Source organism: Larimichthys crocea, chromosome VI (genome assembly GCF_000972845.2).
Source record: "Larimichthys crocea isolate SSNF chromosome VI, L_crocea_2.0, whole genome shotgun sequence".
Taxonomy (NCBI): domain Eukaryota; kingdom Metazoa; phylum Chordata; class Actinopteri; family Sciaenidae; genus Larimichthys; species Larimichthys crocea.
The window spans coordinates 13,436,489-13,455,880 of record NC_040016.1 but is presented as its reverse complement, the minus strand read 5'-3'; the positions used below and the strand labels follow the sequence as shown (position 1 = coordinate 13,455,880).

The window sequence follows — 19,392 nt, the reverse complement described above, 5'->3', positions numbered from 1 at the left end:
GAGCCTGCTTTGCTCCAGTCTGTTCTTGACAGGATGAATTGGTTAGGTTTTTTATGAATGTGAGAGGTCATTCTGTGAATGGGCATGTCTAGACTCAAACTCATTATCTGTACCATGTTCTGCTTTGGTCTTTGGTGAGTGTTACAGGCGCCTGGTTTACTAACTGCTGCACTAAAACAACAGGCGCTAGATCCACAATAATTATGCATATTTATTTATTTCCTTTACTTCTCCTTTTGCTGTTTTGCTTTTCTTGCCTCTATGTGTTATTTAATCGTGGAACTATAATCTAATATAACTATTTTATCTCAATTTTTTAGGTGCACCAGTGAAATCACAGAGCGTAGAGTCATCATCAGAGTCAGCTAGGAGAGCATCTGAACCAGTACCAAAGCCGAGCGAGGCCCAGAAACCTGGTCCAGGTCAAGCTCAGAAACCAACTCAGGCTCAGAAGCCAGGCCCAGTCCAGAGGGCCACCTCAGTCACAAAGCCTCCAGTGCCGAGGCCTCCCCCAATGACGAGAGCCCCATCCGTCACAAAGTCAGCTCCAGGTTCTTCTTCCACCCCACCCCCAGCCAAAGCTTCACCATCATCCCCAGCTAAAGCAGCAGCAGCTCCAGGCTCTCCCCTTACCAAAGCAGCAGCAGCAGCCACAGCTCCAGCCCCAACTCCAGCACCAGCCCCAGCTCCAGCTCCAGCCCCAGCCCAAGCCCCAGCTCCAGCCCCAGCCTCACCTCCTACCACAGAGCAGCCCAAGCCCCAGCCTCAGGGCTCCCCAACTCCAGCTCCTGGCAAACCAAAAGAGCTACCCCCCAAGCCCACACCACCTGCAAAGCCCATCCCTCCTGTACGCAGGAATTCAAAGCCACAGCTCCAGCCAAAGCCGCAAACCCCACCTCCTCCCAGAGCTTCACCTAAACCCCAGCCTGCCACCCAAGCCCCAGCACCCGCTCAGGGCTCAGATACTGTCTCAGCTCCTGCCCCAGCACAGGGTCAGTCCCCGGCCAAAGCCAGCCAGTCCCCACCTCATGTCCAGTCTCCATCTAAGGCTCAGCTCCAGGCCAAGACAGCCTCTCCTTCCCCAAACCCTGAGCCTGTCCCAGCTGAAGCAACTGCAGCCCCCGATGAGGCCCAGGCACCTGTGGAAGAACAACCAGAATCCCAGCAAAAGACCCATCCTCTGCTGAAGTAAGAGCTGTATTATCAACACATTGTTAATAATGCAAAGATATGCATTTCAGTGGGCCATGTTTTGTATTCAGGATACAAAATTAAATATCAAAAATTATTACCTATTTACTACTAATTTAGTGATTATGAGCAGTATATAAACATTTAATAGGTGGCTTATAACACACTATAATGTAGTTGGAAGCAGATATAAGTTTTAAGTTCTTAAATTGTGTTTATTGATGTATTTGTCAACAATTTTAACTTCTGTGAATCTTCCATAACTGGATGTTGGTGTATAAATGATAATAAATGACAATTTAACATATCAGAGTTGTAATTATATACATTATCATATCATAGGAGGTTATGATTGTACTTTAGTAACTGTGTTATAAACATTATATGTTCATATACTGCTTATATACAGTGGTGGCCAAAATTATTAGAACACTTGGCATGCTTCTTGGCAGGTTTCAGTTGTTTTTGTTGAATTAAAATCAGATCATTAAAATACCCATAAAACAAATGAAATAGCTACAATGTCATCATTATGCTCTATAAACTATAGAATAGAGCCATCATAAGTAATTTTAGGTAATTTTCTTTAAAAAAAAACAAAAAAAAAGCTAGGCCTGTGTCTTGAGATGTAGTCCAAGCACTGTAAAGTACACTTTAGACTGCCACGATGCCACCTATGTGAAGCATCGCAAAATTCTCAGTGTTAAGGACTGAAGAAAGACCTCACGAGAAACTGCGTGACGAGATCAACGCCATAATGACTAATGATGCAACAGTGTCTTCAAGAACTGTGCATCAGAAACTGGCTGAAGAAGGACTTGTTGGCAGAATAGCGGCAAAGAAAGTATTTCTGAAAGAGAAACATAGAGTGAAACACCTGGAATCTGCAAAAGAACACAAGAAATGGACAACGGAAGATTTGTATGAAGAGTTGTTTGAAGTTTGAACAGTTTGGCAAGAAGTGAACAGTGTACGTTGGACGGAGAGAGAGGGAAAGATATAAAAATGAGTGTCTCTTGCCAACAGTTAAACACTGAGGGGGTAACATGTAACATGTGGGAGTGACATCAGCCTCAGGAACAGACACAGAATAGCATCTGTTATCTTATTAGGCCTGGATTTATTTTCCAAGAGGACAATGACCATAAACTTTCTTGTAACTATTGCCGGAACTACCTGTGACAGAAGAAATCTGCTGAAACATTGAAAATGATGGACTGGCTCCCTCAACCCCATAGAGAAAATTTGAGACCACTTGGAAATTAAACTGGATAGATATATTGTACATTCAAAGGAAAGCTTTTGGCTTGAGTTGCAGGAGGCATGGGATAACATTAGTGTTGAAGTTCTCAGGAAATATCACTTCATCTGATATTTGTTGTGCTCAGAGTAACCATCTGCATATTTCATGAACATTATAAAATGAAATCATATTTTGGAGGCAAAAAAAAGGTCAGTATTTTGGGCAGATCTGCCAGGTGTTATAATAATTTGTGCCACCAGTGTATGATAATGTACAGTGTTAACATTTCAGAATGTTTTGTTATCATCAAATGTTTTGTTTCTGGCTTTGGCCCTCTTACACATGTCCCTGTTTGTCTTCCTTCCCGACTTTTCCCTCTTGATAACACACATAATCCTCTACTCCCTTCCTTCATTCCTCCTTGCATCCCATCCTTTCCCCTTTCCTCCCTCACTTTTTCCTCCTCTTCCCTCCCCAGTAAGTCTCAGTCCCTGACCAATGCCTTCAACGCCTTCAGCGACTCCTCTTTCTTCCGTGGGGTCTCAAGCTCTGGAGGTGATGGACAAGAAGAGGCAAAGGCCGAGACCATTCGCAACCTCCGAAAGTCCTTCGTCAGCCTTTTTTCTGACTAGACACGGCCGAACCGTAGTCAGCCCCCTATTGATTCTGCCCCCATCCCCTCCTTTTATTTTTGGCCAGTGGTGACTTGATTGACATTAAACGTGGTCCAGTCTGAGATTAAACTTTGTGTGTTAACTGTATTGTATCCCCTTTGTCACGGCCCCCTCTTCTCCTTCCTTTGTGATTAACAGTGAGGCCTGCTGGGTAGGATATTCAGCGAATGATGCTGTGCCAGAGTAAATGGACTGAAGGAGTTACGTCATTGATATATAATAAAGTAAAGAACAGAATAACAAAATGTTTATTTTTCCCAGATCACTTTAAGGAAGACAGAATATGATAGTATAATATTTAAAACTACAGATGGAGTGTACATACAGTATATACATATATATACACATATACAGTATATAAATATAAACATATATAAGCATAAAGGGAAATAAGCCAATCGTAGAGAAGTAGCTCTTTTCAATAAGCTTTTGTCAGTGACATAACTCTTTCATTCAGTAGCTGGATTCATACACATTTAAAAACATGATTAGATATTTGACATTAGATGGTGTTCCCCCACAGTGACTCAATTTTGGTCCGTAAGTGAAAGTATGTGAGTTTAAAACAAAAAACAAAACAAACAAAAAAAACACTTCTTAAACGATTTGTTCCTGTGAAAATCCAGCCGTCGTGTCTCTGGTTCTTGGCTACTGACTACTGGGCTCATCATTGCTGCCCCATTTTTTGTCTGCAAGCCTGCCGTGAGAGGGAGTTGGAAATCTGTGTATGTTCATCTGTGTTCAAATTGTTATGCATGGCTCCCCCAAGTGGCTCAGTGTGACTTTTGGAGCGAAAGGGAGCTCTATCAGTGTTGAGTTTTCCCTGCGTTCACCTCTCTCTCTCTCTCTCTCTCTCTCTCTCTAGATGTTGTAGCCTTATTGTGAAGATGCTTTCAATCCACAGCTACGTTTGTTAGCTGTGCAGACCTGGGTCGAACTCGAAATGCATTCATTTACTTCAAGTGTTAAACTATTTAAGAGAAAATTGATTGCAACTCTTGTGGTTCTGGGAGCGCTGGGATTGGGCCTAGAGCACCAGACTGACTAAATCAACCCTAAAAAGTAACTGAATGCATTTCAGAGAGCAAAACGACTCATGTCTGTAGCTGTGACTGGTGATCTCTTGTTTCACCTCTGTGTAGATCTATCAGCAGTATTGTAATTTGTTGATTATTCTCATGAAAGACATTGAGACAGTAGTGCAATAACACCTCGACATGACTGTTGAGCGCTGTCACCCTATTATACATATAAATATGATCATACATACAGGACCTGTGTATCTGTTTTACCTTATTCTTACATTCCCTTTAAGGTTCCTTTCAGTGGCGACTTTCCAGGTTGCTTTGTACTGCACTCAGAAGCTGGGTTTCAGATAATTACTCCATATTGAGCTGTTGGTTTTTCAGATCAATCCTGTTTGTATTGTTGGACTGAATTTAGGGCAACCTAGAATGAACCCAGTACATTGACTGGTTATTTTCAGTTGAGTTGCTACATCTTAAGTTAAGAGTAAGAGTAAAAAGAAAAACACTTAAGAACCGCATATCAACCTGTCTGCTTATCCATTTCCAGTACTGTTGCAAGTAAATTATAATACATTGTATTTGTATGTACGTATGTATGTATGTGTCATCTCAGGAGTTTATTTTTTGTAATATATTGATCGATTGATTTATTTTTTTGAGGCTCCATATTTATGGTACAGTATGTATTGTTTGTTTTGTATTGTGTTTTTATTTGTAACGCAATACTGCTTTGCATGATCTGGTGACTGATAATGTTTGTTTGTTTTTTTTGTTTGTTTTTTCTGTACAGATAAAAGTTAATAAAGATGTGGTTCCATCATTCCACTGATTCATTAAGTACGTTTCATGGTGGTGGGTGCACCTTTTGTATGCATCGATTTCACACTCAAAGATCAGTTTAGTCATTGTTGCGTGCATAATGGCTTCTGTGGCCATGATGATGTCAACAGGGTTAGGCTTGAGGGCCACAACATTTTAACACTTTTGACCGAGTGCCATGGAAAGATGTGGTACTTACCAAACAGTGGATGGTCCAATGAAAAAGTGATATGGAGTTGGAGCTTGACAAAAAGTCTGTATGTCTCTGCTGCTGCAGTGTTGACACAAAGTCCCAGAACTTAATGGAATACCCCATTAATTTACAGAACAAATACATGGAGCTGCTCCTACTACTAGTACTAGTACTAGTTACTAGTAATAATACCACTAGATGTCAGTCCTGAAACATCTTCGTGCCATGAAGGGATCAGAGAGAGACGTAAAGGATCTTTAAAGTAAAGGCTTGATGTGTTTTATATTGCTGCAGGTAAAGATGCAGTGTGATTTAGAGGGCGCTATTTAGATAATATGGCAGAAATTGACTATAATATGTATAACAATGTTTTCATTGGTGTATAATCACCTCAAATTGAGACTAATTTTTTTTTTGTTCCCATAGAATGACCCTTTTATACATACATACACCACAGGTCCTCCATTACAGCTGAACTGTGATGTTTCTACAGTATCCCAGAATGGAGAAACTAAACACTGGCTCTAGATTTTCTCACTTTTTGCAACCACCATAGTTTCTCCTTCATGCTAGGAGGGAGACGGTGAGGTTTTTCAGTTCCAACTCCTACACAGCTGTCCTTTGAGTCTTTTAATTAATTTGAGTGACCCTTAATTACTTAATTATAGATTATTCCTTGATTAAAGTGTTACACCAATTGCCTGGTAAGTGATGAACAAGTCTGCAATCAAGGTCTGATAAAATTATGTACCAATCTATTAGTAAATGTTCATTATAGAAATGACAGTGCTTTGGCTATATTTCTAAAAAACAAAAAACAAAAAAAAAACATATTTGTGGTAGGATATCCAAAATTCTGTTCTGGTGGGAAAAAAAACTGCAAGCTTTAAGCTGAATGTTATGTGTCAACAATTTTACATTTTTGTCAAATCATAAAAGTTTAGTCTGCTTTTTTTTAATTACAGGCAATTCTATATAATACAATTAGGACAGAGGGTATTATATGATCGTGAAACTCTCTGTTTTTAACTAGAAAGCGCTGTAAGTGAAGACTCATGGTTATAAAACACAAACCGCCTGTCATCAATGAAGTCATCTTTTATTTGAACTCACCAACAAAGGTAATGTGTTTATTGAGAGTCCACAGTGTAAGGTCAATGACAGCTCTGTTTGTTCTGTGTTCATGCTCAAGGACACATCAGCAACGCAGGTGGACGATGCCTGTACAAGACCTTGCAGCACCAGTAATCACAGGACAGTCTTGAGGACATTAGTGACGGGCCATGTCTTAATATATCATAAGTATATTTATTTAATATTAAAGGGGGAAAGGAGGACATACTTTATATTCTACAAAGCACACAGTCATAAAAACATGGAAGAATAACCTACAGTCTTCTGTTCTGGTGTGGGTTGAATTAGCCAAGCTGAGCCAGCAGATGGCACTATATGCATGCAGAAATATTGTACATATTTCTCATCTGCAAAGATTCGTGCTTAGAGACGTTTAGTGTTTGTTGTAAAGCATTTAAATATGTTAAATATCTGCCTCATTTGCTCCTTTCTTGCAGGTTCATGTAACTGGTAGGCGGGACTGTCCACCTGGGTTAACTGGGAGCACCTGTGCCCAGTCACTAAAGAAAAGAAGCTGCCATCTTAGTCATCTTTGAGAGAAGACTTTCGTTGTGTTTTGTTAGGTTCTCTTATCGTTCTTTTTCCAACATGAGCACATCATATTTACCACACATCCATTCACTTACAATAGTGACTTCACACACATCCATATTTCTTTTTGCTATTTGTTATTTAAGTGCATTATTGGTGGCTCTGGTTTATTTGTTGTGAACTTGACAGCTCGAGGTCACAACATTAAGACATATCTATTACACATTTTCAAATATCCTGAACATATTAATCAAAGACCATCACTGATGTCAATGTAGGCCCTATTATAAATATTATTATGAGGTGAGAAGGTTATAAGTTGGAGATGGTAATCATAGAAATAACAATTGCTCCTGCTACTTTTTGTTTCGTCTTTCTTTGTGCCACACCGCTTAGTTCTCACACTGTCATCTTGTCCCCCCAAAACTTCACACGTATCAGCACACTTATCACCTTCATGCACAAATCACACATCAGTGATAACACCCTAGTTTACTCTCTCCACATCATAGCAATTTGCTTTGTTTTTTTTTCCTTTTCTAAGTTTTTTTTCTCATGTTTTCTCTTTCATGTCCTCACTTTGAACCAAAACCACATCATTTACATTGGAAATAGGACTTTCTTTTACTGTACAAGCAGGAAAACCATATAAGCAAACAGTGTGTGAGGGTGGGTGGGTGTAAAATATTTTAAACCTGTATCCTTTCAGATACAAATCTGGCAAATAGAGACATTTTTCCAACAAAGCCAGCCATTACAGATGATGTGAAACGCATTCACAGATCCTCTCATACAAACTCGTTGTACACATGGATGTACAACAAAGAGAGTCCCATTGACGTCCAAGGGACAACCAGTCAGTGGAGATCTGTGGGAACATCTCCATCACATTGCTCATTGGGACATGGACGTGGGCGGCTAATGCATCAAAGCAAGCCTATACTAGCGAAACCCTGTTTGTCTTGGTGCTTATCCCACCCTGCTGGAGCCTGACCGAGAGCGAGGAAGTATGGACATGGGGAGGAGGGCTCAATCAGTACTGTGGTTAAACAACACAATATACAGATTTAGTTCTTATCATCAAATCATTCGGTATGATTGAGGATGGAGAGAAAAATCAAGCCATTTTACAATTCTGAATAGTTTGTCACCCCTCCTAGGCCTGAAAAAGTCATGTCACCTCTACTTTATAATAATTACAGTGTCATGACAGTGTAGGAGAGTCTTGTAAAGATACACAAGCACTTTGATGATGAACATTTTTAGATACCAAAGGTCCCGTCTCCTGGGATTCAACTGTATAAACACTCAGAAAATATGGCTTTGTTTTGTTTGTGGCAGTAAAAGTCTCAAGGGCGTAATTTTTTTTTTTTTTTGGTTCAGCACAAAGAAATTCAGTGTGGGGAGGAATTTTCTGCTTATGAGAGACAGACAGACAGAGAAAACGTCTATGCCTGTAAATAAGCAAAGTGTGCCAGCTGTCTTAGTTCACAGTATCGAGTTATTATAGATCAGAGGCAAACTACACTTATATCTAGTAGCTTTTAAAACAAACAGTATGGCAATTTTCAGTGAGCAGCAACGTTTGTGTCTTTTGTGTTTTAATGCTTTTAGAACAGGTTGAAAAACTATGTAAGCCCCAGGCAGTCATACGCACATTCATACTTTTTACTGTATTTCCTCCGTTTTCTTTTGATAATGAGTTTTTTTTGTTTGTTTTCTCAAGATTTTAAGTTTTTTTTATGAAGTTTTCTGCAATTATTTAAAACAAAGTTTCATTATCTTGAGATCTCAAGAAAATTATTCTGTTATCTTGGGATAAAAACATTTGTTATTTTGACATAATGACATGAATAACAAATTATCACAAGAAAACTGAGAAAATAAAATGTATGAATGTATAACTGCTTGGGGCTTCTGTATACCTCAGCTTTTCTTTGACCTCTTGGCACCAAAGTACCACAAGTATAACTGATGTTAAAATACACCAGTGTAAGCTGACTCTATTCAGCTATGAACAGTTTAAACAGGACTCAGGTTTATTACTAACTTCCCTATCTGCACTTCTCTTCCTGATATTTTCCATTTGGAGAAAGTAGCAACCACCGTGTCTGTGAAGTGAAGTCCGCATTGACGGCACAGTGTCGAAAGCTGAAAATTGCAAGTCCTCAAACTGCCACTTGAGACTGCCTCCAAAACGAGTCAGTCTCCATAAGCCCCCCCATGTTAAAACGTCTGACTTCACAGCAGAAATAAACATGTTTACAGCCTGGTACAAAAAACAGTTTTGGTCTCTATAGCTAATTTTCCTGTTCATGACAAGTCAGATTTTTTTTTTTAACTCACCTGTTCAAACTATATTAAGGCTTAAAGTTATGCATAATGAACAGCATGGCCACTTTCATTGTAGGTGCCGCTTCAGATGGCTTGTATGAGCACCCATTACATTCCTTTTTCTTACTACAGCGAGTATGTGTTCTGCGCAATCATTCCTTTTTGATGATGAATTTAACAGTATTTCTCTGTGGCATTCACAACAACAGACCAGAACATAATAAGAGCATTAACCTTCATGACATTTTATAACAGAGGTCTCTGTAGCAAATGAAATATTCTGACCTGCTCTTCTTCAAACAAATTCCTGCAAAACCATGAATGCAAATTATGATAAACAAAAATTTGAACTGAATAGTAACAATAAGGTCCTTTCACTTACACATACCCAGCCATAGATACATATCATAGGAGCAGACAGAAGGTCAGTGTCTGGTCAAGTGACAGTAAAAAAAACAAAAAAAAACAGGAACATTCATTTCTTCATGAACTGAACTTTTTGATAGTGGAAATGTTTGTTCACCAGGCTGCTCTGCTGCCCGTTGCATGTCTCTATGAGCGACAGGAAGTTAAAAACCAGATCTAACCGCAATCTGTCAGCCTAGTGTCAGGTGAACATTCAGCCAGCAGGGCTCATGTGATGCCACATTTCAGTGTGAACATCCTCACAGCTTAATATATTTACATCTCACGTGGCATAAGTAGGCTGATTGTTGAACGTTTTATTTACCAATTACTTAAAAAACATTTTTAATCTCATGTGAATGGTATTATTACATGAAAACCACGATAACGAGACGCGATTTCAAGATTAGTGGTTAACAAACAAAGTGATGAACCCCAGGTTTTTTCTGCTAAGAGAGAAAATAAATAGTCTGTATATGTCAGTGTCTGGTTCAGGGTTAAAAATAGAGAGGTTGGGGTTAGTCAAAGGTCCTCAACCTGAGTGTAAAGACAGGCTCTAGAGATGGGGCATGTATGCAAACTGCTAGTGGATTTGCATCTATTTCTGTATTTTTTTAAAGATGAGATTGTGTTTCCACTCTTGTCATTTTGCCCGTCGTGCCTTGTAAGACCAAAACATGTATGTCAACGTGACTGTGATAGCACAGATGTGACTGTAATGACCCCATTAGTCATCATTAGTCCACTAATTGACTAAGATGGGGTAACTCTAATCAGTTAGCTGACAAAACAAGTTGTCACTCATTGACGGGTTAGTAACATTATGTCTGATTTTGGGAAATACGCTGCTGACTAACACCTCTCTTCCTGGTGTAGCTCTCCACCTACCAATAACTCTAATAATAACACACCACCATTAGCTCGTCAATTAAAATAGAAGCTCTTTGATTATCCATACAAAGACTAAAATGTAAAGTAAAATTCACCATTTTATGAAATGAGTAGTGTTAACTTTCTGGAGTCCCTGTTCCTCACCACTATAAGTGACATTTTTGTGGTTATATAACAGTAATATGTTGATTTGTGAGGTTTAGGTGTACTTTTAGGTCAAATTTATTACCTGGCTCTGCTGCCTACCTAAAAATCGTCAAAGATGTGGATCTTCTCATGGACCCGGGGTGGGCTGAATAGCACCTGGGTGCTCAAACAAGCCACTTATAACAGAACCCACCTTGCCACCAACCTGTCAATGAAAGCACACTGTTAATTATGCATAATTTAAGCTTCAATATAATTCAATGAGGTGTGTTATATAGAAATTAAGCCTCAGTGCAGTCATGTTGCAAACATATTCATTACTGATGTGAAGTTGGACATTTTAACATGGGGACTTATGGCGATTGACTTGTTCTACAGCCAGCCTCCCTTAATCAATGTGGCATATATATAAACTTATATATATATATATATATATATACTATATAGATATATATACATATTATATATAAAAAATAGAAACATGAGAAAAAAATAGATATATATATAAACTTTGTTTTCATCAATTAAACAAATAAATATACCTACATTAATAAGTCTCTTTTTTTTCATAGCTTTAGCTAGAGAGTAATTTGATGCCTTTACGTGTGTGATCAGGACTCCCAGGCGTTTGTGTTGAGAGGAGGGAGGAGAGAGAGGCATGCAGGCAGGCAGGCAAGGCAAGGCAGACACCGACCTCAGCAGCGACAGCAAGCAGCATGACCAGAAACCCCCACAGCAAACAGAGCTGACCGATTTGACACTGCGCTCCCGTGGAAGAGACGACACCCCCGCGGTATCCGAGGCTGGTGCGCACGTCCACGCAAACGAAGAAGACGATCCGACTGCGGGGAGGGCAAGTCCGTGTCGTGCGCTTCCAAACAGTGATCAGGTCAGTCACCCCCTGCTCGGTTTTACAGTTTGTTGTGAGGGCTGTGTGTTGTGGCTGCTGGTGGGATGATAAGAAACTTAAAAACCGCTGAAATGCTGATAAATTAAAGCTTAAAAAGTCATTTAATAAACTTCTTTCAAGAGGACGCACCATTATAAAAATCTGCCTCTGATACTAAATGCATGTTTTGTGTAAAAAAATCCAACAATATCTGAACTCAAATAAGCTTAATTAACCCATCTATGTCAAATAATCCTCCTGTTTTAAGGAGCACTGAGACTACCGGATGTTAAGTCTCATTAAGGTGGACACTTTTTGGAGTGTGACAGATTACCAGTGGCGTACACATGGGGGTGGTGGGGGGGCGGTGCGGTTTCAGGACTGACAACTGGCACACCGTCAGGTGTTGGTCCATACTGTGTCTGACTACCACAGTGAGAGAGAGTTTGTCATGCAAACACCAGGCAGAGATTTTAACCATCAAAGTGGTCACAACTTCTATGGTAAGTACAAGAGACTGTCACCAATATTCATGACTCGACTCTGTTAGAGGTGTAGATTACTGTGAACAGCCAATGCTTTTTTACATATTTTCTATAAGCTGTCATCTATCTTCTGTGTCACGCGGGGAATGTTTGGATCTTGCGTAATGTTCTGTGTTTTTGAATTGACTGGAAAATCTCGGTCGTGACTCAGCAATAATGTGGACACAAGCTCAGGAGACCGAGGACACTGACTTCTCTTTGAGGTTTTTAGCTGACGTGAAGTGGCCTAATGTTGTTTTATTATTACGTAATAATGGCACTTGGACAGCGAACAGTTTATTGTACAAGATTGTCACTGCCAGTGGTGCCAGCAGTGGGGTTAGTTATTCACCACGTATGTGGACATATTACTTTATAGCTTTGTGGTCATTGTCATTGTTCCAACCTGATAGCAGGCTAAACAATCAGGGAAAACATAAAGAGTATTATTCTTGCTCTTGGTTTTACGTATTTAAAACTACTTTTACTCTCGATATTCATTTAATGGGAAGTTTACTTGACACTTAAAGAATCATACAGTGTTTTTTGCCTGTTTATGGTCCATTGAAAGTATGTTGCCTACCTTCAAGGCAGCCATTAGTTTTCAATGATTGTACTATGGTATTTAAACATATCTTGCAGAGCTTCTCAATTTGTTTGAGATATACACTCACCGGACACTTTATTAGATACACAATCCACTGTGACATTACAACAACTTTGCCATTATAAAATAGCAATGTTTCAGCTCTTGTTATCACTGTCAGGAAGATATTACCTTGACTATTATGGTTATTATTCAGGTTGTAGTTTGCAATAGTGTTAAACTGGACAGGGCCAATATAATGCACTCCTGTACAACAACAGCACCCACTAAGACCTCAACAATAAACATAAAGTTGAATTAACTGAAACATTATAAGCTTCAAGTTGAATTCATCTCAGAGTTGTTGGATCACATTGGATTGTACACGTGTATCTAATGAAGTGGCCGGTTAGTGTATATACATTACTGTTACATCAAGTTTAATTTAAAAAGTACTGTACTGTATCATAAATTAATAATAAGTTTACTATGATGGATTATCTGTTATCAAGCTAACTTCCAATCTCAGCAAGTTTAACATGATACTAATGCACTGACAGAACGTAAAATCAATCGCTGCCTGGAAGATAGGAAATCAACCTACAACAGTATGTAGCATATGTGTAGATTTGTTGGTAATAATTGAGCTAAAACATGCCAAACCATCAATGCTTTGATGTCTCTTAATGCCAAGCGATACTAAAATTAGTGGAAATAAACAGCTCTGTAAAACAAATGATGACATATATATTCGAAAGAAAAAAAAATGTTGTTTTTACAGGAAGTAAGATGCTCTCTTGACTTACAAGCAAACCAGAGGGTTGGAAATAAATGACAAAAAGAGAGAAGGTCATAGAGAGCAAAATCACACTTCCTGAAATGCTTAAAGATTTACAGGCTTTTGCAGATCAAACTATTTTGATGAAGTGCCATTACTCATCAGTCTGATGCTATAAATTATTAGGTGTTTACGAGAATTATATCATGAGTGTTAAGTTTATTAAAGGTTGAACGTCATCACTGATGTAACAAGGCTATTTTAAAGTACTTATGATACATTTGTGGTTAAGAAATTATCTCTATTTTGAAGACGTCATTAAAGGTAATTTCTTGTGTTATTCTCTGGTCATACAATCATTTGTATCATTTGTCATTTTTAATTATGGCACTGAGCATAATTTTTGTGTTTCAAGTGTTCATGGTTTTTGGCAACTCTTTTGAGTTTTGGATGTAGAAAGATTGTAACTGTGCCTGACTAAAATCTCAGGACATTTAAAGCAGTCAGAGGAAAACACATATCATGTAACGTGTTGTAATCTCTACATGAGTTGCTTTAAGTTTGACTGGCTGACTCAGTTTGTTGATACAGTGCCGGTCGGTGAATTATTGCTTATCAGGTTATGCAATTCCTAAAGGTGTGTGTATGTACACATGTGTGTGCATATATATGGGCTTCCCTCTGATTTCATAAATGAAAGGAGGCCATGCTGTGTTTATGTTGTCGCACAACATTGCCTGAAAGTGATGTTTAGCTCTCTGTGGACAATATGTGTCCACACAAAGCTTTGTTTGGTGTAAAGACAAAATTCAGGTTTATAAAGATGCCACAGTGTCAGGATTCATCTTGGTTTTTGAAACCATTTGCAGTCTTCGCAGAGGTTGTTTGCAGTAGCTTTAAAAAAAGTTATGAAACCTCTGTAAGGTCTAAACATAATCACTGCATGAAAGGAAGCAAGACTGCTCATTTCTATCTGTATAAATACACAGATAAAGAGATAGTGACACACTCCGGTTTACCCCACAAATAGTTAACCACTTTTGCCTCTACACCACCAACATCCTGGTGTGTTTACTATAAATCATCTTTTTGTGTGTGTCTGTGTGTGTGTGTGTGTGTCATTGTGAATGTTTTCAAAAGGGCCACCTTTGATTCGATTTTATCAGATGACATTGAGACCACGTTGACACAGTTTAGCCTTAAGGTCATCAATTTGGTTTGAAAATTAGGGGTAATTATTAACTCAAAGGCTAATGAATTCACTGTTTACTACTGATGGCAACGGGAGTTTTTTTTTGCTGTAATTTGATTTTGACATTAAGCAAAGCTTGGCACACAACAAGCAGATTGGTGAAAAATCCAGCTCTATTTTTTATTTTGTCTCAGTATAATTATATTGTAAATGATGAGAATCTTATCAGGCGAGCACAGTTATATAATTTTCATTTATCTTAATCGTTTAGCAGTATATTTCTGCCCAAACATTTTTATTTAAGCATTTAAGCCGAGTGTGCTGCATGTGTTTAGAGGGTTGTTTTGTTCTTGTTTTTTTAAATGTATTGACAACAAAGCCGACATAACATTTTCAAAATGAATCAGCTGTTACCGTTACACCTGTTCACATTTTTTCGCTCTCTCAGCATCGACACGATGTTGTGCAGAGAAAAAGCCTCAATCATAACAGCATCTGCCATCTGAGAAGTGACTCACATTAAGGGCGACATCAAAGCAACCTCTTTACACTTTTGTATTAAACAGTCGATGTCTGAAGGAGAAAAGAACATATTTTAATGCAAGGTGCAAACATAATAGTTCACAGGCTTGTCCATGCATTGTCATTGCGTCTATTTCTCTTACACTGTTTCACATCCGTAATTTTCACACCAAAAAACTGAACTTGTCTGCCCAAGAGATGGTGAAAGCAACAGAAGAAAGATCTTTCTGTTGAACAGGCTGATTAGTATCTCACCAAGTCATTGCCTCTCCTTCCAGTAACATGCTTTGGATTGTGAAGCATGGAAAATATGTTTGATAACAATCTATTAGGGCTTTAACTAAGAATTATTTTCATGTTTGACTGTGTCTTGATAATAGTTTTTTTCTTTTGGTGAATATTTTTCAATTAATCAGTTGTTATTTTTTCTGTGAAATAGCGAAATAGTCCTTTTCAATTGATGTCAGCGAGACAGAATGGCATGTACATTTTTGTGTGTGCGTGTGTGAGGCAATACTCTGTCGCCTTATCCAGCGAGGGAGCTCTTGAGGCTGATGTCAAATTGAATATTTAAGAAGCTGGAACTAAAGTTTGGCATTTTTACATGAAAAATTAGGAACGATTAACAGAAAATGAGTAGATCAGACAAGACTTTATACATATACTGGAGGTAAAATAGCAGTTGTTTGGACATCTCTGATTTATTTCAACAGTGGTATCATTTTAATAGGTGTGGCTATCATCTGTTTTTATTTTACTCAAGTTAAACATCAAGTGAGACAAGAAAGGCAAGCAGGCAGACAGTCGGACAGGTTCCTAAAAAAGTCCCGTTTTAGAAAAACATGTTAGAAGGAAAAAACAAAGACAAACAGAAAAATTGAGAACTGTCTGTTGAAGACCACAATTTACAGACTGACCGCTTGTTCCAACTTGTTCCAAAATAAAGTGGTTTAAATAATGTGTGTGATTGTCTGACTGGTCATGTTTGTTGTCCTGTCAGACCGTTTTCAGATCTTTTTAATTAGTTATATTAACTATATTATAACTGAACTAAATGTTGGCCAAACGTTGGGACTAAGTTGGATCTCTCTGGATCAGGTATTACAATACTGTGCAGTTAATTTAATTACCATAAAACAAATGGCACAGTACATACATACACTAATATTAAGAGTTTCCCTTCCCAACGCACTTTAACATAGATATTATTCAGAAGACAGGACATCTAGCAACCTTTGCCCTAATTTCCCATTTAGAAAGATGTGGGAGCAAACAGCAGCTCTTCAGGTCAAAACCTCCCGTCTCTAGTGGGAACTAAGACTGACTCAGACTTGCACAAGGTTTCTCTGTGGGTTCACTGTATGTGGCACTGCTTGAGACATCACTTGGTGAATGATGTACGTAATCCACCCACTGAATTTAAAATTGGTTCATAATTTTTAAATGCCAAAGGAACCTGAAACAGGAATAAAGACTGAGAATAGCTTTCCCTCTTTCCAGAAACCTTTTGTGCTTCTTCTTGTCGTGAACTACTCTCTGAAGATTTTGAATAAATTGACAGTTCGCTGCACAATGTGTTCAACGTGTGGAAAAAGCTAAAGCTTGACGGGCCTGCTGTGCCCAGTTACAGTTGATTGGATAATCACAAGGAGGGGGTCAACAAGTGGTCAATTGTTGAGTCAACTCTGACACTTATTTTTCTCATGTCAGTGAACCTTCTTTTTTCACAGGCGAGTCTAAATCGGTTTCTTTTGCGTATACCGTTCCTGGCACATGTGTTTACCGTACATTCTGTGAATGAGAGTCACGTCATGTGTTGTTTTGTTATTGTCCAGCTAAACAGCAGCTGAAGGCAGCACACTCCCGTTTTTTCCTCTCCACTTCGAGGAACAGGGCATGACCCTTCCCACATTGTCCCCCTCTTCCTACAGTGTTGCCCTCCTCTCGCTGCCTTTCTCTGTCAAAACACGAGTTTAGCTATAAATCGTTCTCACATGACTCCCACAGCTGAGATCACCCTCATGTAAAGGGATAATTAACCAACCAGTCTGAATCACTTTTTTATCTCAACAAGTGATTCATCCTTCTTCTCTTCCCAATCTTTGTGCTTCGTCTTCAAGGTAACACCTCTCGGTCTCAGAGGTGTGTTTGTGTGTTTGTGTGTGTGTGTGTGTGTGTGTGTGTGTGTTTGTGTGAGACAAAGATAGATTGATTGTCACTCGGTTCACCTATCATAAATGAAAAGGAGTGCCCAGAACTTGCTTTGTCTTGGTCTATCCTGTGCACATGTCCTCAAATACAAGTCCCTCAGTGGGATAACATGGTACATGCATGTATGTGTGTGTGTGCGAGGCCTTGACAGCATGCGGCACTCCTTCCCCTTATCCAGCGAGGAAGCTCTTGAACCTCAAGAGACTCATCAACCATTAACTCATAACTGTTTAAAGGAATCAGGCAAAAGTTCATATCCTAAGATTATTGTTAAAACTTCAGATACAGATAACATAGAGAACACACACACACGCACACACAGACACACACAACACATATATATATATATATATATATATATATACAACACACATACAACACATGTGTGAGTTAAAATAGTAAGTGCTTAACTTCCAGTGTGCTTACATCACCTCCCTCGCATGTGCAAATATATGTAACATAAAGTGTGTGTGATTGTCCAGTGTTTTTCTTTGGTTGCATATGTTTCTTTACAATCCCTCAGAGTGCTGTTCACTGGACTTCTGTCAACATGCCGTCCTATAATACAAGACCCACCTCACGTCCCAGTCACATTATGATTCAGATAGCAATGTAGAACATATCCTGAACATCAGTGTGTGTGTGTGTGTGTGTGTGTGTGTGTGTGTGTGTGTGTGTGCGTGTGAGCGTGCGCGCGTCAGTGCGTGTGTGTGTATGTGTGTGTGTAAATCTGGCAAGAAAAGCTTTTCTATCACAATGGATCATTAAATTATGTGACATTGATCAAAAGCTGGGTTGACAGATTGAAGAGTTAGATTAGCTCCTTTTGTTTAATTGTGCTAGTGTGTCGCCAAAAACTTTTTTCGATTGTTGAGTTGATTATAACCATGATTTGGGCGTGACGATGTAATCTTAATACTGTTGACAGTGCGGATATAAAAACCACACAATGCATGGTGTTTAACTATTCTCATAATTTGTCTCTTTATTCAGTTGCGGCCCTTCATTTTCATTTAGATTTTTATTTCATATTAACATGTTGGAAGTTGTGGCTGGAACTAGCGTGTTGACGCCAAGTGTGCAAGCCGGAGAAAAAAAAACATAGAAACTGTCTAGGAACCGCAAGCAAACTGCAAAGTAGTGCAATGAGCTGCGAGTGATTGGGTTGCCCTTATAACGACTTAATCACTTAATCATGTTTTACACAGCTCAGTTTAAAGGAGTAATCCAACATTTTGGGTAATATGCTGATTCACTTTCTTGCCAAGAGTTAGATGAGAAGAGCAATACCACCCTCCTGTCTGTGCAGTAAATAAATATTGAGCTATAATTCCCATAAATGAAATAAATAAATGAGATACATGTTAACTGAATAGCTTTAGAGGTGCTGGTAGGTGAAGTTGGAACTTTGAACATGGGCAGGCTAGCTGTTTCCCTCCTGTTTTCAGTGCTTCCTGGCGCCTGCGTATTTCTCAGATTTGTCAGAAGACTGTCGAGTGTTCATAGGTTTCAGTTATTAGTTAATATGAAACTCAGTTTGCACACCTCAGAGGAGTAGTAAGTCTTTCTGAAGAGGCATACGTTTGTGTTTACAATTGAGCGTGCAAACGCTTTTTTGACTCACTGAAAACCAGTTCTTGGAAGATGTCAAAATGTTTTGTGTTGACTAGTGGAGTTCAACTCATATTTAACATGGTGACGAATTTGGTTCAGGATTTCAGCTCACACGTACTGTACACAGAAATTCTGAACTTGATGCGCAGAAACACAAAACCTATTGTTAGATGGAAAAAACAGTTGTATGATGACACCTGTGACTAACTGTGAGGTTTTTCAGAAGCAGTTTCAACTTGTTCCTGAGGTTTATGTTTCAACTTAAACTACTGTATCTTCTAGAAATATAGTGGTGGACTTGTCATTGTGTGGACAGCCACTTTGTAGGTTAACATTTGTATGTCCTTCAAATGGCCCCAAAGTAAGAAGTTATTGAGATCTGTAATGGTGATCAAATTCAGTTTCATGAACACCAGGATAACATATCAGATACCTGGCAGTGACAACATCCAACTAGTCACCTCAAATAAACCTTTCCGTCTTGGA

General features: G+C 38.9%; 2 protein-coding genes across 2 annotated transcripts in view; both read left to right on the top strand.

The window, feature by feature from the left end:
* Positions 1–4,978, top strand: part of syn2b (synapsin IIb) — a 73,912-nt gene extending 68,934 nt beyond the window's left edge. The window contains exons 12-13 of the mRNA XM_010731329.3: positions 321–1,188; positions 2,913–4,978. Coding sequence (XP_010729631.3) covers positions 321–1,188; positions 2,913–3,066 — 1,022 coding nt within the window. The 3' untranslated portion in view covers positions 3,067–4,978. The remainder of the gene's footprint in view (positions 1–320; positions 1,189–2,912) is intronic.
* A 6,905-nt stretch (positions 4,979–11,883) lies between these two features.
* Positions 11,884–19,392, top strand: part of pparg (peroxisome proliferator-activated receptor gamma) — a 29,199-nt gene continuing 21,690 nt past the window's right edge. Inside the window, exon 1 of the mRNA XM_010731330.3 lies at positions 11,884–11,982. Coding sequence (XP_010729632.2) covers positions 11,931–11,982 — 52 coding nt within the window. The 5' untranslated portion in view covers positions 11,884–11,930. The remainder of the gene's footprint in view (positions 11,983–19,392) is intronic.